At 32.1% G+C, this 25,659-nt stretch overlaps 1 protein-coding gene across 1 annotated transcript in view; it reads left to right on the top strand.

Annotated features, from left to right (window-relative positions):
- LOC139495858 (WAP, Kazal, immunoglobulin, Kunitz and NTR domain-containing protein 2-like) overlaps positions 1-25,452 on the top strand; it is a 29,865-nt gene extending 4,413 nt beyond the window's left edge. Inside the window, exons 3-15 of the mRNA XM_071284263.1 lie at positions 1,292-1,372; positions 3,193-3,328; positions 4,677-4,774; positions 6,217-6,288; positions 6,946-7,108; positions 8,928-9,010; positions 10,472-10,543; positions 12,105-12,210; positions 15,612-15,709; positions 16,755-16,826; positions 20,324-20,477; positions 22,154-22,275; positions 25,204-25,452. Coding sequence (XP_071140364.1) covers positions 6,265-6,288; positions 6,946-7,108; positions 8,928-9,010; positions 10,472-10,543; positions 12,105-12,210; positions 15,612-15,709; positions 16,755-16,826; positions 20,324-20,477; positions 22,154-22,275; positions 25,204-25,359 — 1,050 coding nt within the window. The 5' untranslated portion in view covers positions 1,292-1,372; positions 3,193-3,328; positions 4,677-4,774; positions 6,217-6,264 and the 3' untranslated portion in view covers positions 25,360-25,452. The remainder of the gene's footprint in view (positions 1-1,291; positions 1,373-3,192; positions 3,329-4,676; positions 4,775-6,216; positions 6,289-6,945; positions 7,109-8,927; positions 9,011-10,471; positions 10,544-12,104; positions 12,211-15,611; positions 15,710-16,754; positions 16,827-20,323; positions 20,478-22,153; positions 22,276-25,203) is intronic.
- Positions 25,453-25,659: the final 207 nt, after the last annotated feature.

The following is a 25,659-nucleotide window of genomic DNA, read 5'->3' as shown; positions in this document are numbered from 1 at the left end:
TTCAGATGAATCGGACAACCCGTTGTTGGGTTGCTGGCCCTGAATTAGTAATTTTAAGGAAATTTTGCTCTTTTTGGTTATTATCTTGAATATTATTATAGATAGAGATAAACTATAAACAGCAATAATGTTCACCAAAGTAAGATTTACAAATAAGTCAACATGACTGAAATAGTCAGTTGATCCCTTTAGGAGTTATTGCCCTTTATAGTCAATTTTTAACCATTTTTCGTAAATCTTAGTAATCTTTTACAAAAATCTTCTCCTCTGAAACTACTTGGCTAAATTAATCCAAACTTGGCCACAATCATCTTTTGGGTTAGTAGTTCGAAAAATGTGTCCTGTGACTCGGCCATCCAACCAAGATGGCCGCCATGGCTAAAAATAGAACATGGGGTAAAATGCAGTTTTTGGCTTATAACTCAAAACCCAAAGCATTTAGAGCAAATCTGACATGGGGTAAAATTGTTTATCAGGTCACCTTTTATCTGCTCTGAAATTTTTAGATGAATCGGACAACCGGTTGTTGGGTTGCTGACCCTGATTTGTTAGTTTTAATGGAATTTTGTTGTTTTTGGTCATTATCTTGAACATTATTATTGATAGAGATAAACTGTAAACAATAATAATGTTCAGCAAAGTAAGATTTACAAATAATTCAACATGACCGAAATGGTCAATTGACCCCCTTAGGAGTTATTGTTCTTTATAGTCAATTTTTAACAATTTTCATAAAATTTGTAAATTTTTACTAACATTTTCCACTGAAACTAATGGGCCAAGTTCATTATAGATAGAGATAATTTTAAGCAGCAAGAATGTTCAGTAAAGTAAGATGTACAAACACATCACCATCACCAAAACACAATTTTGTCATGAATCCATCTGCTTCCCTTAATATTCACATAGACCAAGGTGAGCGACACAGGCTCTTTAGAGCCTCTAGTTTTTTGTTCTAACCAATAACTACATTAATAAACTTGTTTTAAGGAAATCAATGCTAGCACTGCATGCATTAATCCTATATCTATCAGTCATCAAATTGCCAAATATGATAGAACAAGGATGAAGACTGTGGATTTTCTATAAAATTTCCATATGTTTAGCATTGAAGCAACACAAGGGTACATAATCCTTAAGTATTAAAATGAAAATAGTATTGCCATTTCTTACTGATCTATCAGTTTTGCTAACGTTTATGGGTATGTATGTTGATTTTTTTACGATAAAGATAAAGAATATAAGATACAATGTTCTATAGTTTTTCATTTCCATTGTATCAACGTTTCAGGTGTGTTATACAGAGAAATATGAAACCAGTAACGGACAAAAAACTTGGCATTTATACAATGTTGGATGCAAACCACTCAATGTAAGTAACCGTTTAACAATGTAAGCTTGAATGTATGTTTATAAGGTAGATTTCAGGTGTCATATTCCTGACTTCGTACGGGAAATTTCTTATGTCGAAAATAGTGGATTAAACCTGGTTTTATAGCTAGCTAAACCTCTCATGTGTATGGGAATATAATAGCACGGCGATAAATTATGTCATCTTTAGGTCTTTGCAGATGGCTAATCGAAGGGAAGACAATGATTACCAAATATTCCAAGAAGAAATATAAAAAGATAAAAGATTTTATTTCATTGAACATTCAAATTATTATAAGCATTCAATTAGAAATGAGGCATATTATAACACAAATTTAAAGGATGATGATTTCAACATTGAAGATATTTTTTTGGACTTTGGACTGCTTACCCTTCCAGCGTACCTTCATTTTATGTGTTTTTATACATTTGTGTTTCTTTGAAACGTTCGATTCATGTGTTTTTTTATGTCGTCTGCTTCTTTTGCCTTTCGTCGATTTTTTTCTTTTGCTGTATATCATAATGAAATGATGACTCACTATATAGTAGGTAACTGTGTTTTATAATAGGATGATTTTTTTATGTCGTGAATGATTTATCAAGAAGGTTTATATGGTGTGTAATTCATAAAGACGGAAACACATCAACACACAGAACACATTTGATAGTTCAATGTATGTAGATATAAAAAGATGTGGGATGAGTGCCAATTAGAAAACTTTACATTCAAGACAGAATTTGTAAAATAAACCAACTTTTGTCAAGCTCGGAATTGCCGACAATGTAGAAATAAGACACTAGTTTCAAGAGAACCATCAGTATCAATCGGCAAATCAACTGGTAAAATCAAAATACAAATAATTATCATTTAGTAAAGAACACGTGTAGCACTTAAAGTATACCAGTCAACCAAAGAAACGATCCACAACTTTGGACTCAAACTTATCATAAAATGTAATACATAGGACAAACTGTAATATTATTCAATTAACATTCATTTACAACACAAATGCATTAAATAATCTGACAAAATTGAAAAGTTAGAAAAAAGAGAGTTATATTGAACACATGGGTTACATTTACTTTGCCGAAAATGATGAAAAAGTGGGCATTTAATTTCGAAGATGAGATTCAAGTATTCAAATATCTGCAAAGGCTTTCCAAATTGTAAATAAACCACGTAACGGTTTCGTTTTAAAGTTTTAAGTTCTTATATTGATTTTTTAATATTTGGATGAAAATACGATTTTTGAAATTAAAAAATTAAAACATTTTATATTAAGAGTTTTACCGTAAAATAACGCTTTGTAAAATTAGACCAATTGGACAGATATTTACTTCGGTGCAGTGAATCCAATTTCATTATGAAAGGAAAATACATTGCCTTGTATCTTTTCTTTTGTTGCCTGGTAGATTATAAATTTTTTACTCCTATGAAGTTTGTGACCAGGATTTGTATTCGCTCGATCAATTTATTATATTACTATTTAAAAAGAGGTATACTACTGTTGCCTTTGTTTATCCTACATCATGTTTATTCTTTTACTCATTTAGATATAAAATCGCATTGTGCTTATTATACATGTTATACAATGCAATCGGCAGCTGAACCTTGAATACATTTAGATTCTTAAAAATTTAACACAATGACACCATTTTTAATTCTGCAATGTCATGAGTATTGTTTACAGACTGAATACGTGATAATTGAAGAAAAATTCAACATCGGAAGACATATTATTGTTTGTAACCAGATTCACGTATTTTTTTACTGTTAAATATTATTGTGAGTAATTTTTGTTTTCCCATTCATCATTTAAGAGTTGCACCTCATCAGGCCCACGTTTACCTGTAGTCGGAAAACGGAGTGCTAGAAAAAGCATAGATACGACCACATGTCATGAATGCTGTAGTGACAGGAATATCTGTAATTTGGAAGGTCACTGTGGTTCTGCAAGTAGGCTATTTTAATATTTTTAAAATTATTATCAGTTAAACAAAACAAATATAGACATCAAACCAAAATTGTCAAATTGTTAACTTCAATGATTACGAAAAATTTGTCAATAAACGTATAGCAACAAACAATCGTTAATCATTTGGGTGTGTATCGGAATAAATGTTGCTGACTACGCGGTATGGGGTTTGCTCATTGTTGAAGGCCGTACGGTGACCTATAGTTGTCTGTGTAATTTTGGTCTTTTGTGGATAGTTGTCTCATTGGCAATCATACCATATCTTCTTTTTTATATTGTTAATTATAAAAAAAAAAAATAGGAAGTTGTTTTAGTCTTTCAACACGACTGTGATGTATGTTTGCAATACAAAAGGTGTTACATTCACCTTCAATAAAACAAAAAAAAGGAGGTGTGATAAGAGACAACTATCCATTATAATTGTAATTTCAAACGAAGTGAATGTAAGCAAATATACACTACCGCTACGGCCTTTGACAATTTGAAAACCCATACCGTAAAGTCTGCTTCAAAATGTGTGTTTGGGTTGCTTGAAAATAAAATTGAGAAAGGAAATGGGGAATTTGTCAAAGCGACAACAACCCGACCATAGTGTAGACAACAGCCGAAGTCCACCAATGGGTCGTCAATGTAGTGAGAATCTCCCGCAGCCGTAAGCGTCTTTCAGCTGGCCCCTTAAAAATATGTATACTAGTACAGTGACAATGGACGTCATACTAAACTCCGAATATACACAAGAAACAAAAATCAAAAATCTTACAAGACTAACATATTTACCATATTTTGGGAATTTTACTACAAACAAGGGTAATACATATTAGGTTAGGATAGTTATAATCCAGGTTTAACCCACCATTTTCAATGAAAAATGTCAGTACAAATGCAAAAATATGAGTGTGTTGTTGTTTTAAACTCTTTTCGTTGGTTGATACATTGATTTTGTCTGTTTAAATTTTCTTTACTTGGAGATATTTATTATTTAGAGAGGTTTTATAGCAATCGTTGTCGCTTTCTTCTATCAAATTTACATTTAGTTGCTCGACTGACTGATATCTGTAACATTTGAACAGTTATTATAAATCATATAATTAGCAGCTATATATATGTCACCGTTTCGATGAAAAGATATGTTGACGAATAGTGCGTCAGACTTATAAATTAACAAGCCTTGTACACATGTTGCATGATGTGTTTTTTCCATCTAAGGTTATACAATTATTTATGGTAGGTTTATATGAAATACGGAGACGAGTTATGATTGCCAATGAAACAACTCTCCACCACAGCTCAAATGATAGTTTTATATGTACATTTTTAAACATGTTTTAGATTTTCCCAAGCCGTTTGGGTCAACTTTATGCTATGACTGTCCTTTAAGTAAAAGTTCGAACACTTGTAACCAGTTGACATTATGTGACAGCGATTCGGTAAGTTTGTTTGTATATTTATTGATTCCTTTAAAGAAAAAGATATATATAGTAGGTAAAAAAAGATAAAATGAGGTCTTATGACAAGATTTGCAGTTTCTAAAGAAGGTAAATGTATTTAAAGTCAAAAGAAACGAGTGACTGGTGAAAAATAATGTTTATCCAATTCTTGAACCAATGCATGTATATATCATAAACTTAGTCCTCTGTGCACATTTTTATCATTTTTTACGCAAATATATCGTATAATCGTAATTTTTTTTCTCTCTGTCTGCTATGATTTAACAAATATGGCTACTCATTAAATGCCGTGTTTTGAAGCCGAAGTTTACCGATTGTCACCTTATAGTAAATAATCAACAAAAAGCATGGGTATTTAGCACGTGTTTAACATATACAATCAAGTAATTGTTTATTTTAATGACAGATTCATGCGTATTGCTATCACCGGATTTTTACGAGGAGGGTTACGCTTATGCATACGGAAAATATGTCGGCGAATTGCTTCCTGGCAGCAAGCAATTAAAAATAAGTAAACTTCTTCTAAATGTTGACAAATTAAAGAATTTTCCTCAGAAAAAAGTATATGTACATAAGTTGTATAATGAAAACTATCCATTTAGTTTTTAAAACTATATGCATATTTTTTTTTAATTTGAGGTTTCATATGACTTTAACCTCCGGGTTTGAAGTCCTATTGGTGGCTTTCGGCTGTTTTCTGCTCTATGGTCGGGTTGTTGTCGTTTTATATGTACATTCTCCATTTACATTCTCAATTGTATTAAGGTAGTACAGGTATATACCGTCATCTTGAGTTTTACACTAGTAAAAAAATCGGTCTAATGTTTTGCCAAAATCTGCAAATTTCGAGACAGATTTTCAATTTTAATGGTTACACTGTTTATTTAGATAAAGAAAACTTGGTTAGTCATTGTATTATCGAAAATGTTTTTACAAATACCAACTATTTGTGCTTTCAGAATTACTTTTTTCAAATAAGCCATTTCTTTGTTTATGGGGAGATTACTTTTTTAGATTAAATGAGATCTTTTGATTATATTTCCAGTTGCTAAACAAGGTCAATGAACTTAAACAGGAAAAGATTATGTTATACTTGATGGTTAGACTATCGAGGTTTTTTGGGGAGTTTACATGCACAAATGTGAACTTCAAAAGCCCCCTCCCCTTTTTCCCCAGGCTAACAGTCAGATGCAAAACTAAACACCTGTTAGATTTCCTTTCGTTCAAAAAATTAGAAAAAAAGACAACATGAATCTGCAAAAAATAACGAAAATTCCAATAAAAAAAGGAAAAGAGAACACGATGACATTAAATAAATGTAAAGGTATGTAAATTAACAGATTTTGAATATTTTCATGTCAACAAACCCCTTACCTTAAACCTGAAATTTTCAATTTAAATTTGCATTTTTCATATTACAGGCATGCTCTATAAAACAAACACGAAATCTGCTGGGTGAACCTCGTTGGATGCATGGTTGTTCACAGAAATCGGTATGTTGCATCTACTGTATATTCATTAGTGTTAGTTGAATGCCATTTGCGTGGATTCCGTGGATATAGGTGAACCACTGACTTAAATGTTCAACAAATGACAAGTTATCTGAAGGCTGGTATCCAGAATTCAAAAAACCTGTTAACTTAACATCTACGCAGTAAATGTGTCCACAGTAGAAATATTTCAAGGAATAGAGTGACAAGGAACTGATATGATAGCTATGTATCAAAAAATTAATGACACAATATAACACCCAAAATAAGGATGGCATGTTCCTATTTCAATTAAAATCTCAAAGTCATAGTTCAACTTAAATGTTACATTGTTAAACTCAACTGAAATAGCTATCTTTTAAAATAAATACATTTCAGCATAAATAGATCCCTAGGTGTTAGTATATCTTGCTCCTGGATTATGTAATACTTGCCACGTGTAATCAACAAACAGCGCTTTTTGGCGCACTTATTCATGATCACTGTTGAAGAACACAAATATTTTGAATACTCAACATTCTTTACGCATACAATAAAATCAAGACGTCACTTTGTTAAGTATGCAGTACTCTGATTTCATCCAGAAAAACTATATTGATACTATTCGGGCTATATGGGAAAATTTATATCACACTTAAAATCAAACAAATGATTTTTCAGCAATGTTCAACAATTGCACACATTATTCCTCAGGGAATCTGTTCATTTTGTTGTGACACGGAATTATGTAACCGTAACTGTACCATCAAATCAACAGTAGCTACTCCCCCATCCACACCTACTACAGCTACTACAACTATGGCGCCAACAACGCCTATTCGTCGTAAGTACCATCATATCAACAATAGCTCCTCCTACAACCCAACTACTACAACTATGGAGCCAACAACACCTATTTCTTGTAAGTACCATCAAAATCAACAATAGCTCCTCCTCCAACCACAACTACTACAAATATGGCTTCAAAAACGCCTATTTCTCGTAAGTACCATCAAATCATCAATAGCTCCTCCTCCAGCCATAACTACTACAACTACTACAACTATGGCGCCAACAACGCCTATTCCTCGTAAGTACCATCGAATCAACAATAGCTACTCCAACCATAGCATCTACAACTACTACAACTATGGCTCATACTACACCTTTTCGTCATAAGTATCATCATATCAGCAAAAGCTCCTCCTTTACCCACTCCTACTACAACTACTACAATTATGGCTCCAACTACACATTTTCCTCGTGAGTACCAGCATATCAACAATAGCTCCTCCTGGAACCCCAACTACTACAACTATGGCGCCAACAACGCCCATTCCTGGTAAGTACCATCAAATAAACCATAGCTCCTCCTCCAATAACAACTACTACAACTACTACAATTATGGCGCCAACAACTCCTATTCCTCATAAGTACCATTAAATAAACAATGGCTTCTCCTCCAACTACAACTACTACAACTACTACAACAATGGCTCCAACTACACCTTTTCCTCGTAAGTACCATTAAATCAGCTATAGCTCCTCCTCCAATCACTACTACTTCAACGACTACAACAATGGCTCCAACTACACTTTTTCCTCGTAAGTACCTTCAAATTAACAATAGCTCCTCCTACAACCACATCTATTACAACTATGGCGCCAACAACGCCTATTCCTTGTAGGTACTATCAAATAAGCAATAGCTCTTCCTACAACCACAACTACTACAACAATGGTTTCAAAAACGCATATTACTCATCAGTACCATCAAATCAATATAGCTCCTCCTCCAACCACAACTACTACAACTACAACAACTATGGCGCCAACAACGCCTATTCCTCGTAAGTACCATCAAATCAACAATAGCTTCTCCCCAAACCACACCTACTACAACTTTGGCGCCAGCAACGCCTGTTCCTCGTCAGTACCATCAAATCAGCCATAGCTCCTCCTCCAACTAAAACTACTACAACTGTGGCACCAACAACGCCTATTCCTCGTAAGTACCATCAAATCAACAATAGCTTCTCTCCCAACCACAACTACTACAACTACAACAACTCTGGCGCCAACAATATATATGTGATGTTACGTACAACATTTGAAAAAAATTATTGCAATTGTTATATACAATGAATGGGTTTGCTTCTCGTGTGTTTACTAACATTTAAACTTTGGAGATGTCTGTAACGTATATTTCACTGTCGCAAATCGAGTTCACCTAGCGACGCGTAGAGAGGCTAGGCAAACGTATATTTGCGACAATAGAATAGTTTCACGAAAGCAGACCTTAAAACACAATACAGTTATCTTCATTCTAATGCAACGTTTTAACATAAATTCCATTTGATAAATATTTTGGTTTAAAAAAGACCATCAATGAAAAAGTCCATGGAACTGTAAAACATAAATACTAGACGTAAGCATACTTGTTGTACGAATTTAAATGGGTTCAATGTTGACAAACAGGAAATTCTGAGGCACAAAATGTGTTGGTTTTTTTTTTGAGAAATTCCATACCAAACAAATTTAGAATTAAAATTCCGGACTTGTAGAACGTGGAATCTAACCCTTCAAATATTTTTCAACGTCCATAAATATAATTGTTACACACGAATTGCATTATCATCATTTTTGTCATTTATATTTGCAGATGCTAAAATACGATGCCTTGAAGGTGTTCGTTTAACGTCGCCACTTGATACTTCTATTGTTACAGAATGTGGCGACCATGAGGTAAATGCAATGCAGTTTTAAATACTTTGACCTTGAACATCACTGAGGACATTTAATATCAAAATGCGCATCTGGTGTAAAAACAAATGGTATCATTAAGCATCTGCTGGTGGACTGTTAGTTCCCTAGTTTATCACCGGCACAAAACAACAAAATATGGATATTGTGTCCTTTAAAATGCTGTTACAAAATGTTTAAATACTTTTTATTTAAAAATGAGTCTTCCTCATTCGAAGATCGTATTCCTTCCCCAGCTGTTGTTGCACCTTCTTCCAAATGTTTTTGTCACGAGCATGGTGAATTTGATAAATAGAAAATTGGTGCCATTATTGTTTAAACTGTATCGGATCTATTTTGAATTCGAATCCAACAAGGAAATGATTTGGAGAATCCAAAACTACACTTGACCAATTGAATATTAAACAAGAGATTAATTTATTCACTATGAAAGAGAGCCAAAAGATAATAAGGGGGTATATTCAAACTAAAAAACAGAGAGAGCAAATGACAACGCCAAGGCAAAACAAAAGAAAAACAACAATTTACAAAACACAAAATAGAAAACTAAAGACAGAGCAACATATTCATATTCTGTCAATTTCTATATGTTTTACAAAAAAAATTTCCACGATGCAGCTCTGTTAGTCTTATGCAATTTCTTTGTGCGTATCACTTGACTGTTGCATACATAACTGTTTTCGTGGGAACGAACTTCCAGAAATGGGGAAAAATAGTATTATCAGTATGTGTGACCCCCTAAAAGAGCGTAAAACAGTCTAAAAAATAATATGTTATGAAACTTTCATGAAACTACAAATTTAAAATCAAACACCCTCGACATAGCAGTTTTGTCTTCAACCACGACATAAAGTTCACATACCAAGGACATTAGATCAAACTATACTGACTAATCTCCCAAACAAACTCCCTTAGGGCTACAACTGTACCACTTTTACTATGAAGTTTCTTAAAACGATATATCCTAGAACGGAGAGTTCATATACACTTCTAATTTTTTCATCGATCACAATATGGGGCAGTGCGGCATATTTATAACTTATATATACCCTGAACTTCTAAGAGTTTAAATTCAACCTCTTCTTTAGAATCTAAATTGGGCTGTGCGGCATATTTTTAACATCTTTATCATGTTTATGCCCAGAAATTTTAAGACTTTAAACTTAAACTAAAATACTCTACTACTCCTCCATTCACATTCGGCCATTTTCAAAATTAAACTTGGCCGCTATTCTTATATATTGATACTTGTATCATTTCCAGGTTATGTCTTTGTGAGAGTAAACCTAGCGATAATATCTAGGAAGCAGGACGTTAACAAAAGAAAAAACCTTTGAATATTATATATTTCAACAAAAGAAGCTTGGTTTGTGAAACACTGTATTTACAAAGTGCAACTTTTAAAAAGAGGAGGAATTATAAATCTTATTTGTCTTTATATAGGTCTGTTCAGTGGAGAGATACGTAACAAATGATGGTATCATTTTTTACAACGTAGGATGCAAAGACCGTCAGGTAACTACACACTATATCTGTAACAAACATTTTACCAAGTTTAATCCATTAGAAGTTGTAGCTTTTAAGAAACTTTGGAATGCTTTGCAGTTTCACACCTTTAATTAAGATGCAGTTTGTGTGATTTTTTTAGTATTGGGTAGATCATATATCTCGCTTGTGTAAATAATCATATGTGTAGTCTAAAAGACTTTTTCAATTATACTATATCGTTATCTGTCTGTCCGTATATCTATCTCTATTTCGCACAAAATCTCAAATTTTCCTTTACTAATTCCCATAAAAAATATACGCAACATCAGGTTTGACAGATAAATACTAGTTACAAAATGTATCTCCGTTCGATTTTGAAATTCTTTGGTAGTGTCCTTTTTTATTAAAGGTTTTGGATATTCAATTAATCTACTTGACACATTCTGCTGTTGAATACAATATGATACTTTTCCATTTTAAAATTGTCAGACCAAGCATTCTAATTTTATTATTAATTAATAAAAGGCACTATTGTTCATGTCATACACAAGATTTATTATAATGCGATATGTAGGCTTGTTAACCATAATAAGCGCATTGATAACTCATGGAAAGCTAGATACGAAATGGATGCCTTATATTGATCATGCTTGAAAAGGTTACACACATAATTGTTACGGTATTTTCTCATGTGTTGTGTTGCGTAACAACAGGGATGGTTTCGATAAAGCAAATATCATGTAGTGTTTATTAAACAAAAACATGCTTTTAGCAGCATGCCACCATATCATTTTACATATCTAACCGAATCTTCAACTTGAAGTGGAACATAAAAGATTTCAATATCTACTTGTAGATATTAATAATCAAAACTTATCTGAAGAAGAAAAAATGTGAAAAATGAGACAACTCTCCATCCAAGTCACAGCCATTATAAGTCAAAGTACGGTCTTCAACACGGAGCATTGGCAAACAGTTAGCTATACAGGTTCCTAATAACATTCACAAAATATTTGCAATTATTGTAATATGTACATTATTCAAGGAATGACTGTAATATTATTTCTGTCTATGAAAAATAACATAAAAAATGTGGTGCACACTGAATAACCCGCGTAGCGTGTAATTTAAAATTATGCACCACATTTTTAATATTATTTCGAATAGACAAAAAAATATCACAGTAATTTCTCATAATTTAAATCTAAATTCCACTTTAAACCGGAATAAACCATGGAAAAATGTTGATGACGTAAGGGTCACATGACAAAAAATATGTCTATGAGCTGATAAACATAATAACTTCAGCCAATCAGCAGAAGCGTTACATCAAAAATTAAATTATTGTGATAAAGATACTCAAGGAAGTATATACCAGACTATATCGCTGTTAATTGAAAGTTTGACCTCTCACGTCATCCTCTCTTTGTTCAGCTGTATGAATCAATATATTATTGTTAACCTCAATTCAAAGATAAGTTATCTTATGATGTCAGTTTCTACGATTCCTATGGTTTGATGTTGACATTTATGTTAAGATTTGACTGCAAACAACATTCTTTATTTTTATTTATTTTTTCTTTTCCAGTTTTGTATAGCAAACCCACTAGGTCCAGGCAAAGGAGATGAAACTTTAATTTGCCGTCATTGCTGTGATGATAAAGATTTATGCAATATGAACCAATGTGGTGCACGTATGTTAAGCTTTACAAAAACATTTCAAGTATTTACCGTTGATTGTCAAGCTTTAAGAGAGGATCACATTTCAAGTCAATATTGCTCCTTGTCAAGCTTTTAAAGACGGAAATAGTTCAAGTCTTTACCGTTCATTGTCAATTAGAAATCTTCCAATGGGAACCAACGGTCGCCCTTCTTCTTAACGAATTGTATTTACTAAATAATTCAACATCAAAACAAGCAAATAATTAAGACTCAATTGTCAATGAAAACCTGTATTATATATTTTACATTCATTGTGAAGGTAGGCATTCATTGTGTGTTAATTTGCTACAATATTCATATTTGGATGCGATAATTCATGAGTTATTAAAGTCATTCGATTGATTTCGATCATTGTCTTGCATAATGTATATTATTTTCGGCAAGTTTAAAAAATTATAACACAATCATATTCCAGTTTCAATACACAAACTGTAAATAAAGAGCTTGCAGTCTTGAAAGACATCTGATTCCTTAGCATAACGTGAGCCCCACAATTCGAACACTTTACTTTCTCATATTGTTTGTTGTTTTATTATCAAAATCTAACAAAAATATAAAGTTAGTAAATAGCTGTAAAAATGACCAAATAATTACAGGTAATGTAATCATTGATAATCAACAATTGAATACATGTAATTACTTATAAGATTGAAATACAGGTATTTACTAAAATGTTTAGTAATTATCTGTAATTTTAATTTCACCTATTTAATGTCACTAGTATAAAAAAAAAAAAAATGATTATTAAAGACTGAAAAAAATCATTGTACTATGAATTTTGAAATTGTTGATGAATAAATAAGGACATTGACTGTGGTCGGTTAAGTTTAGACATTTCATGTTGATGCTACTGTTATTTCATAAATGCATAGAAATTGATACAATTAATCCAAAATATACAAAAAAGCGTGCTATCACTTTTCTCACAATATCCTGAAATCTAAGTTATATGCAAAACACAAGTTTATGATTTAATGTTTCAATTTATTCGTACGTTATTTGGCCTTTTTAACTTTTTTGGATTCGAGCGTCACTGATGAGTCTTTTGTCGACGAAACGCGCATACGCAATTTAGTCCTGGTATCTATGATGGGTTTATTTGTATCCTTATACTCGCCCACAATCATCATTTTGGTTGAAGTTTTATTCGACGCGTCGGTTCTCAGATGAAAATCATAACAAAAAGTCATATAACAAAAACACAAAACTCCCTTGTAAATACAAAACGAAAAATCCGTAATTAAATGACAAAATCAATGAATAACAATTCTCATAATTCTGACTTGTGAAGGTCCTTTTATATATAGAAAATTGTGGATTAAACATAGTTTTATAGTCCTCTCGCTTATATGACAGTCGTTAAAAAATCAATTATATTGACAACAATGTTTAAGCAAATAATAAGACATAAAAGGTAACAATGTGACACATATTGGTACGGCAGTCAACATTGTTATAATCTTAATTAGTAATAAATTTATTATTATGATTAAAAATTCAGCCAAAATCTGTCATTATGTTATAGATAATGCATATTTTAAGGTTTTCTTGTCGTAGAACACACCGAGGGGTGTCAAGATTGATCAAATGAAAGACCGACCGGAGGGAGGTCTTTCTTTGAACAATCCTGACACCCTGAGGTGTGTTCTACGACAAGAAAAACCTTAAAATATGCATTATCTGACTTATATACCGTCAAAAAATATTAATTTTATAAAGATTTGTAAAATTTAGTATCCTATTTTACCGATAACACTAAAGTGGGATATTCCTTTCTAATGCGTTCAGGTTTTAATACGCTCTGCGGCTCATGTAGAATGTGAAATAAAACTCACTAAATAATTTAGATGTAAACCTTTTAAAAATCATTATCCATACACAATAAAAATATTACTGTAACTGCATGAAGTAAGACACAAATGTATTGTTACCATCCGATAACGGTGTATGACAAATACAAGACACATTGTAAGTAATTTATTGTACCACTTAGCTTATGGAAAAGGGGGAGGAGGTATATTTTTTTTTTCTATTTGTTATGTTATTTCTGTTGCGGAAAAGTGGTTATTTTTTTTAACAATTTTACTTGAATCGAATGAAAAATTCAGAAAGATTGTCTTTTGAATAGCAATACATTTTATTAAAAGATAATCAGGATATAATTATATACCCTCCGCACCCGACCCTTTCGTGAGTTACGTTAATGTTATTCAATAAAATATAAGATTATCTTATTAGTTGATCATCTGATAGAGTAAAAGGTATACATAAATTTTAAAAAGTTAAAAACTGACACGAAGACGAATATAAATACATGGAGGTCACAGTATGATTTCCTATTCAGTGTGTATCGTTCTGAACATGCATGAAATATTTGCCACTGGACGTTAAGCAAGCAACCAAAAATCAATCAACCTATTCAGTTTGACTCAATAAGATTTTCAAAATCTTACACACGAATATGTTAAATCTGGATTTATTTTATAAAAGTCTACATTAAAATTCATCTGACATACATGATAATGTTTCTTTATTGTAGCGATAAATTAACAAAACTTCACGTTATTTGTTTCTAAAACTAAAATGAGGGACTACAATGACGGTTTCTTTTACACCTATCATCGATTGAACTTTAAAAAATAAATTTCCAAATCGGCAACAAAAAACTATTAGACGAATAAAGTTTTGAAGTAAATCATAGATTGCATGTTTATCAAGGAAAATAATGACCTCACACAGGTCATTATTTTATGCCTTGGAGCATATATCATTGAAACATGGTATCGTCCGGGTTGATTCTGAAAAAGAATAACCTGACGTTCTGAAAGAAAATAACTCCATATAGGTATATAATTGTTAGGATATGTGCATGCGGATAATAAATTCATTATAGATACCAGGATTTAAATTTTACACGCCATACTCGAGTCTTATATATAACGACTCATCGGTGATATTCAAATAAAAAAAGTTCAAAAGCCTTAATAAAGTATGAAGTTGAAGAACAATAAGGACCTAAAGTTGCGAATGAATATGTTTTAAGGTTATCGTAACAATATGTAAAGAAACACACAACGTGCTGTTACTGTATGTCTTTAAAAAAAGGTATTAGGAGGGGCGAAGGATACAAGAGGAAAAGTCAAACTCATAAATCAAAAATAAACTGACAACGCCATGGCTAAAAATGAAAAAGACAAACAGACAAGTACTAGTACACAAGAAACAACAAAGAACACTAAAGACTGAGCAACACGAACCCCATCAAAACTTTGGGGTGATCTCATGAGCTCCGGAAGGGTAAGTAGATTTTGCACCACATGTGGCACCCGTCGTGTGTATCCTATAATACCAAATAGTATGATAAATATTACAGGTGTTAATCTTCCCGTAGGATCAACCATATGTTATTCCTGCCCTTTGGCAATGGATGCTAATAAATGCAATCACATTACACTTTGTGACCGAGATTCGGTAATGTATGACTGAATGACAAGACGTATTTTGTTATTTGTTAGTTTAATAACTAAGTTTGGTAAATTTTATCGAAAGAGACCCAGAAATGATTAATTCAGCATTTCATAACAAATTCATCAATGGTAATTTTCCAAAACTTACATTTAAAGACGGAATTGATTAATGAAATTCAAAGCAATTGGTCTTACCATTTTCGAGGACCACAGGTTGATTTTCAATTTGAATATGTCTTCATTTTTTTTATAAATTTATAAGGGACATTTTGCAATCCTCGGTAATAAAAGTTCCAAAATGTTGATATGTTAAAAAGCCATACTACACATTTGTACACGGAATCTGTAATGGTCATTTGAGTACATTGTATCTGTTAAAGTTCTAAGAAAACACTGCAACATTTTTTAATTATCTCGTATAGGCCAAGACATACACCTCATTTCTTAATTTTTAGGGAATACATTAAATCAAGGTATTACATGTACCCATATCTCCCAAATTTATAGGTATACGCACATCTTAAGTAAAAGGGAATATACCAAATCTAAATGCATTGGTATAAACTATATCTAAAAGAGGGACCTTCAAACTTATATATAAAAAATAAACTGACAACGCAAAGGATAAATAAGAAAAACACAAACAGACAAACAATAGTTAACAAAACACAACATGGAAAATTAAAGAGTAAGCACGAACCTAACTAAAACCTGAGATGATCCAAGGGGCTCCAAATGTGTAAGCAGATCCTGCCTCACATGTGGCACCCGTCGTGTTGCTCACAAATCCGGTAAACATTCTTTAGTTTGATTTATATAGCTATATGTATATACCACATCTGAATGAAGGTCAAAATGGTGAGATGTCAAAAACATGTTAGCCTTATGGGTCAAATATACATGACAACGAAAATACACATGAATATATGATGTGATACAAAATCAAGTAATAAAAAGAAAGAGCAGATGACAGCATAAATAAATATAGTACGGACTGTTTGTAATTAGAATATATTAATTTATGTTTTCCATTTTTAATAACATTACAGGCATGCTCTATAAAACAAACACAAAATTTGATTGGTAAACCACGTTGGAGTCATGGCTGTTCAGAGAAAACGGTATGTTGCATGTAGAAAGGTTTTAATGAAGATTTTGAGAAAAAAAAAATATATATATACCAATGCATTAGTTCTTCATACAAGATCACAAGACAGAAAAAGGAACAATGATTATGCTGTTATCTAAAACGTACAGTGAGGGTTTCAACATGAAACAAAAACAAGGTTAAGGTCCCTAACACCGGATAAGAATACAAATCTTATCTTGGATTTCATCCAAATTCTTTCTTAATTTTCGGAACACGTTTTAGCAATTCAAGTGTGAAGTCACTTTTGGCATTGTAATGGCTTTAGCTAACACGGCTGTGATTTTGTAATGTATTCGTATTTATTATATACTAGTCACCACTTCAGTTTAATCATGTATATTATAAAGTTATTTTATAAAATTAATTGTTTGTAAAACTATGTAGTATTCTTGATAATAATGGTGTTTTTGTCCCAGGCGGATAACTCTGGCCGTATTGGTCACAACTTTTCGGAACTTTTGGTCCTCGTCGATCTTCAATTTTGTACTTGTTTTGACTTTCAAACTTTTTTCATCTGAGCATAGTTGTGTGTGGACGTAACGCACGTCTGGCATATACATATTTTAACCTGGAACCTTTTGATGGCTAGTATTCGTTTGTTTCTCGAACGCTGTCCTATATTTTCTCCCATTTATTTATTGTAGCCCTGTCGTGTAATGTTGTCATTTTAATGTTAAAACCCACTATTTTTCATAAAATGCCCTGTGCCAAGTCAGAAAAATTGCCATTCTTACCTTATAATTCGTTTTTGTGTGTACATTGTGGTGTTGTGTTTCTGTTGTGATGCAGTTCTCTTATATTCTTATAGTTTTAGTTTGTAACCCGGATTTGTTGTTTCTCTATCGATTTATGAATTTGAACAGCGGTATACTACTGTTGCCTTTATTAGGCAACAGTTTTGCAATATGTTAATCTGGCTGCAGTTGTAAATTGAGGAGTACAGTCTCGCTGTAATATCAACACATTATAACTTTTACTTGGCAAAGAAATCGAACAAATACTGTAATATACTCCTTGATGTTCATTATAATATGCTAACTGTTAATTAAAGAAACTTTGTAAACATACTGACTTTCAATGGGCACATGAAGATGTATGTTACTATCACTAGGGTGAGAATGTGAATATATACCTCATAAATAAAGCCATTTAAATTAAGCCTAGTCAGAGTGAACTTTTATGTTATTTTATTTTTAAATAGCAATTCCTGTTTTTTTAATACTTACAAAAAACATATACATATAATTTCGTACAATTTTAAGTCTATATGCATATGTTTCATACATAGTGTCCTTGTGTGCTGTTGTGAATTCGTGTTGGATTTTGCTTTTGTTATAGTTTAGTTTTGTTGTTCCGTTGTTTTCCTCATAGTTGTCCTGATGTGTTTTCCTGTATTTAGTTGGTTACCAGGATTTGCCGTTGCTTACTCGAATATAACTATTGAGCTGTTGCATACTACTATTGCTTTTATTTACAGTGAGTTTGTAACTAAGTCTATCCCAGGTTTATGGATGGTTTGCGCGCCGGCAAACAGGTTATAGTGCCTAACAAGATTTTGTGAGATAAACAAAATCTAACCTTTAAAACGATTGTATTGAGCTTTAAAGTTAAAAAAAGTCAGATCGAACATATTTTGATTTTATTCAATGACTACTTCTATGAAGGATTAAATGTAATTATAACATTATTTATTTTGAAAAAGTAACAACATTATTTTTTGATACAAGTAACACTCTCGATGTTATGGACATGAATTTGCTATCCAAATAATTTATGAACTATGACTCGCTCAAAATAAAGCAAACCTTACTAAAGTCGATATCAAATCTAAATATCAGTACAAATAGTGGGGTCGTTCTAGTTTTAGTAACTTCTACTTACAAAAATAAAACAAAATATAAAACAAAAAACTAGATGAGACACTAGGACCACACTCATTGATATAAGACGTGCATTATAACAGACAAGATAAACATTGAGATCCGGGTTGTACATGGTCATGTGTTTTTATCTGATTGTTAATGACGTCCTTTTACTAAATATATTGGATGTTAGATATGTTAAAACGAACATTCGTAATTGTGTTCCAGATAAAAATCAAAGTCAAAGTATTCTGATATGTGCTATTTTATGTTTATGCACGTACAGATTAAGTGAAAGTATTCTGGTATGTGCTATTTTATGTTTATGCACGTACAGATTAAGTGAAAGTATTATGATATGTGTTATTCTATGTTTATGCACGTACAGATTAAGTGAAAGTATTCTGATGTGTTATTTTACGTTTATGCACGTAGAGATTAAGTCAAAGTATTCTGATATGTGCTATTTTATGCTTATGCACGTACAGATTAAGTGAAAGTATTCTGATATGTGTTATATAATGTTTATGCACGTACAAATCTCTTTTTTGTGGGTATGGCAGACAATAGATCAATTGTTAGTTTATTATCTATCAAGGACCAATATGTCATGTTCAGTACGAATAGAAATAATCAAACCATACATAGTTGGGTCAACCGGGATGATTGTCGGTAAATGTTTAATGTCAGTTGACACTGATGGTATATGGGATATATAGAGAAAGAAACAATCCTTGCAACATGCCGCGAATTGACTTCTGTAAGAATTGAGTAAATTGTGCGAAAGTTTATTTCTAATTTTACAAATACCAATCGTCTAAATTTCAAAACAATACACCATGTAAAATTACACAAGCATGTTTTAAAAGTGTGTACCGCTGTTTTGTTGCATGTTTTCATTATCGATCTTCCTGTGGTTGAAAGATTGAGTAGATACTGTACATTGTATACTACAACAATACTGAGAAGTCTCTTGATAGCTTATTAGGTACCCTGGTTCCCCCAAACATCATGATGATGATAAGTATTAGATATCATTATTAAGGGTATTTAAAAACAAACAAATGAAATTGTAAATGACAATAAACACCATGAATTGTACTTTCATATACTTAAAAGAAAAATGAAATAAAAAAATGGGTCACTGTTCATTTAAGCTCACAATATGCCTCTGGAAGAAGCATACATTTTTGGTTAATGTCCTTTTTTTCTGTTGAACTAATAGGAGATATAGAGGTAATATCGAAATAAAAAAATAACCTAATTACAGAAATCGCTTAAATTTACAAATAATTAGTTTATGTACAGCTTATATGAAAACAATAAGAATATAGGTCACCGATGAGTTAAAAAAAATATTTCAAATTTAATGCCAAAAAATGGCATTTTTGCACCAAAGGGAGATAATTTGGAGCTTTTTCAATGATATGAACATTTTAAACGTCATCTGGGGCTAAACCGAATCGATTTTTTGGGGTTGATTGTTTTACCATATCATAAAGTAATAACTGATAGTGTAATAAAGAAAATTTGTAATGAAAAACTAAAGGTTCAATTTTTTGCTGCACATATATCACACTAAACTTAAAACAATTTTATTTTTCAGCAATGTGCAACAATTGCGCAAAGTAATCCCCAGGGAATCTGTTCATTTTGTTGTGACACAGAATTATGTAACCGTAACTGTACAATCAGATCGACAATAGCTCCTCCTCCAACCACAACTACTACAACTATGGCGCCAACAACGCCTATTAATCGTAAGTACCATCAAATGAACAATAGCTCATCCTCCAAAAACAACCACTATATCTACTACTACTATTGCACCAACAACGCCTATTCCTCGTAAGTACCATCAAATCAAAAATAGCTCCTCCTACAACCACAACTACTACAACTATGGCTGCAACAACGCCTAGTCCTCGTAAGTACCATCAAACCAACAATAGCTTCTCATTCAACCACAACTACTACAACTACTACAACTATGGTGCCAGCAACGCCTTTTCCTCGCAAGTACCAACAAATGATTAATAGCTCCTTTTTCAATCACAACTACTACAACTACTACAACTATGGCACAAACAAAACCTATTCCGCGTAAGTACCATCAATTTAACAATAGCAACTCCTTCTATCACAACTATAACAACTACCATAACTATGGCGCCAACAACGCCTATTCTCCGTAGGAACCATCCAATCATTAAAAGCTCCTCCTCCAACCGCAACTACTATAACTACTACAATTATGGCGCCAACAACGCCTATTCCTAGCAAGTACCATCAAATTAACAATAGCTCCTCCTACAACCACAACTACTACAAGTATGGCGCCAACAACGCATATTCCTCGTTAGTTGTATTTGAAATAGTTTATCAAAGGTACCAGGCTGTTCAATTTGGTATGCCCCGCGTCTTGCTACATTGATTTCAACAGTAGGAAGTTAGCTGAAATCATCCCCAGATTTTAGTGGGGTCGTGTTGCTTAGTCTAGTTTTCTATGTTGTGTCTTGTGTACTATTATTTGTCTGTTTGTCTTTTCCCTTTTAAGCCGTGACATTGTCAGTTTATTTTACGATCTGTGAGTTTGAGTGTCGCTCTGATATCTTTCACCCCTATTTTATCAGAATTAAAGATATCTGGGTTAAGAGTGTGTACTCTTGACGCACGGTTTGTCAACAAAAGATTCATCCTTTCATGATGGAATCAAATTGGTCAGATAAGCGAGTGCATAACAAAAATAAAAGTTTTAAAATTGTACTATATGCGTCTCAGTCATTCCGATGTCTTGTGTTTCGAATAACAATTTCATACAAAGCAAATTTACACCACAAAATATAGCAATGGTATTTAATGAAATGAAATTTTTGATAGTATTCGATATAAGTTGAATCCTTTTGGCGTTGCGGCTCTGGATTTACACCATGCTAAACAAATTATACTCATCCTTACTATAAAATGGTTAATCATGACACATAATTTCACCTAAGTAAATCCTTAAGAGAAGCTAAAAATGTGATTTCATCATCAAATTTTAATTTTGTGAAGAATTGAGAATTCGATAATAATTCGATGATTATGAAAACAATTAACAAAAACTAACCAGTCGGGAAAAGTATATTTTTGCTACAAATTCTTTGATAATTTATTGACAATGTCTAGGCAATATTGATCTTTAATTGTTACTTATCCTTAATCATATAGATTCCAAATATCATTCGTCACACATCATATTCGCCATTTTAATGACGTCACATTATAGAAATAATATAGATAAGCATATTTGGGACATGAATCATTATCGAAAATAAGATCAAGAAAGACGAGGAGTTAATAAATATGCATCTTAATAGAAAAAAAACATTTTTCTTGTTACTCATGTTGACATTTTCATGATCTTTCATATGTTTATTTATTTCTTTTATTTCAGTGACGGCCCCAATTATTACACAAACTGTTATTCAACCAACGAATATTAAATATGGCGATACCGTTACGATCCAATGCATTGCAAAAGGAAATCCTAAGCCAGCAATAGATTTCTTAGTTAAGGTAAACAATGTTTGTCTTTTATCTCAATTACACATACATAAAAAGACTTGTGTATCGAGTGTCATAATGTCTTTTTAAATATTTAAGAGAATATTGTTTGACAGCAGATTTGTAAAAGCATAAGATTGGCAATTTCAAATAATGCTTGATTGATTACTTGAAGAATGATAAAATATTGTAGATTGATTTGTTTATGTAATATTTTTAAAAGCATACACAAAATGTTATAAATGGCCGATCACGTCCTTAAAACTGTTGATACAAATACAATGATGTGATTTTTAGTATTTTAATTCACTTTTTGAGGGAAAAGAGCACAAAATATGGAAAATAATCATAGCACTTTAAAACTCACATTTCTGAAAGAACTACTGAATTTTGCGTCGTATATATATACAAATACATGAGGTATATATTTTTTTCCACAAGTGTATCGTTTTCTGTTTGGTATTCAATTAATCATTAAGATCTATTTTGTTCCATCTAGTGGTCCATTTTCTTTGCAAAAACCAAAGACAGTCAGCAGGGTTAGCATCGTCCGTTGTTTGACCTGCTAGTCAAATGGATTTTGTTAAAATATACTTTTTCACTATTGTTAGTCTTTTGGAAAATATTGTTTGTGCTGCAAAGCAATTTGTTTTGCATGCACAAGTATCAGATGTACACTATTGTGGTTTTTACCCAACGCAATTATAGGTCTCAATGTTGAATTCAATTAAGACTTGGTTATTTTGTTTTATTTGGGTTTGATTCTTATTTGCCTACGGGTTAATATGATTTGTTCATTCTATATCGACTCCTCAAAATCCATCCTAAATTGAGGTAAATTTTATTGCCTTTCAAATACCGTTGCATCCACATGTATACAAATTGCGGTGTGATCCAAAGTAGGCATAGGTTTGGACTTTGTTTTCAATTCAGACTTGTTTACATGAAACAAATATGTCAAATGATATTGTGCTTTTAAATCAATTTTAACATAGTTGCATGTTAACTTTAAGTATTTACATTAATAAAAAAAATTGTTAATGAATTACAATATATGATTTGTTTTTAATTAAAATTGAGAATGGAAATAGGAAATGTGTCAAAGAGACAACAACCCGACCATAGAGCAGACTGCTGTCCCATCCATGATAAATAATTGTTTTTCATCAAATGTGAATCATGTTCATGTATCAAATAAATTAAGCTCAATGCAATTTAGTACCATTATAGTGCTACATTACATTGAATGTGCAACTTTGATATTTTTTGGTGTTGATCTTAGATAAATAGTCGTAGCATCTTTTCCTTTGGAAAAATCATCAACTTTATGCTTGGACAAAATCTGGAGACTTCTGTCTTCGTTAAGTTTGTTTGTTCTTTCTAATTAGTTCATTTATATGTTTCGGAAATTATGACGTTTATTTTCACCGAACTTACACATTATAAGTGCCAGCTGAATTCGCTTCAGGTGCGGGATTTTCTCGATGTGTTGGCCTTCGTCTGTATTTTACTTTTTGGTCGGGTTGTTGTTCATTCTTCATTTTATTGCACAATACAACGAAGTGGTTGTACAGTACTTGCAACCTTATGCGTTACTATTTCAGCGATCAATCAGCGGTCATCGATCAGTCACCTATCAGTAAAGTTCGCGTCAAACTCACGTGAGCCATCCATCAGACTTATAGTAAAAGTAATTGACTGATCGGACTGATAGGACGGATAGTGCCGATCGACTTTGATGACGGACTAAACTTTAATACGTTACATGATAAACTAATACAAATTTCGGAATCTTAGTTTCGATTAATTAAATTAGAATGGCGACTCATGAAAATCGAACGTTCAATATTACATTTTGTTTATTATTATAACGGTGTCTACATCGTGATTTTGATTTTATTATTTTCCAAACATACTCGGAAAAAAACAAAATGAAAGGATCAGTTATTGAAAAATGTAGTCTATTTTTCGCTCACCTGGCCAGAAGGTGCAATTCTAATTGCAGACTTTTCTGAAGATAGTAAAAATCATTGATTTCAAATAATATAGTATAATGTTTGATGAAAAAAAGGATAATTAATTTTGGTAATTCTAAACAATGCGAACAAAATTTTAATATTACTTTATTGACATTCTTTTAATTTCTTTTAAAAACAACCTATTCGAAACTTTAAAAAGTTCAAAATCCAATTGCGTTTATTAATAACCATTTTCGTAGGAATAAGTTTGTTAACAGAGTCATATAATACAATTATGTATTATATGTCTCTGATGTTAACAATATTTAATGCAAAACTATTAATCAACACAATCAATTTAACGCTTTAAGCGTCTTATTCTGTTATACTATTTTCACTTTTTTATTGAAACTACTGTTATTACAAATTAAGGTGTAAATTAAGGTGTTTTCGTAGAGGTACGCGTTTATCGATTGTAAACACTGTCGAGTTCGGTTTACATAAGAATTTAAATATGTACGTATTCGTCCGATCCGTGCATAAATTCAATTTACTTATCGATCGGTGACAGTTGTCAGGGTACAAATGTAACTCTCACATAGGTTATTTGACTAATCTGACGGATCCTATGGGTCACCACTCACCGATCACTCATCGATCAGTCAAACATCCGTCACCGATCATTCACCGATCAGTCAAGTTCACGTCAAACAGTAAGATTGCAAGTACTGTAAGTGTTATATATTAATTGTCTGTATATCGTTTGCATTTATGCATGACGCTATCAGTTAATTTTTCCACTTACGAGTTTGAATGCCCCTTTGAAATCTTTTGCCTCTCTTTTAATGATTAAGTTAAAAATAAAAAAGGTGCGAAAGATACCAGAGGGACATTTAAACTCATAGAAAGTCAATGCTTACTGTACTAAATTCTCTTTTATACTATTCTAACGTGTTTTACATACTTTTTTTATTAATTGCAGGGTAGACGATTGGGAGCTAATGTGCATGTAGATCCCACAACACACCTTCTTACAATTTCGAACTTTTCACCTTATGATGCCAGAGATTACAGATGTATCGCTTCAAACTTATTGGGTGATGTTCATAAAGATATCCACATACAAGGACATACTTAATACTTAGATTAAGTGAAATTAATGAAGTGATATTTGATTACTTTTCCACTTACTTTTATTGGCTCTTATACAAGTTATAACCTGTACACAGTCCATTGTACAAGTAATTACTAGTACAATTTTTACTAGAAAAAGATAATAACTTGTACAAATCATTATTCTACCTTGGACTATTTGATGTTCCCAACTAATCGTTTCTCTTTAATCAAATATAATACAATTAATTGATGACTAAGACCTAAGGGTATACACTTTTAACATATGTGTACTTTTTGTATAACAACTATATGACCAATTACT

The sequence above is a fragment of the Mytilus edulis genome, chromosome 11 (genome assembly GCF_963676685.1).
Source record: "Mytilus edulis chromosome 11, xbMytEdul2.2, whole genome shotgun sequence".
Classification (NCBI taxonomy): Eukaryota; Metazoa; Mollusca; class Bivalvia; order Mytilida; family Mytilidae; genus Mytilus; species Mytilus edulis.
Note: the sequence above shows the minus strand (reverse complement) of the source record. Positions and strands in the feature narration are given on the sequence as shown.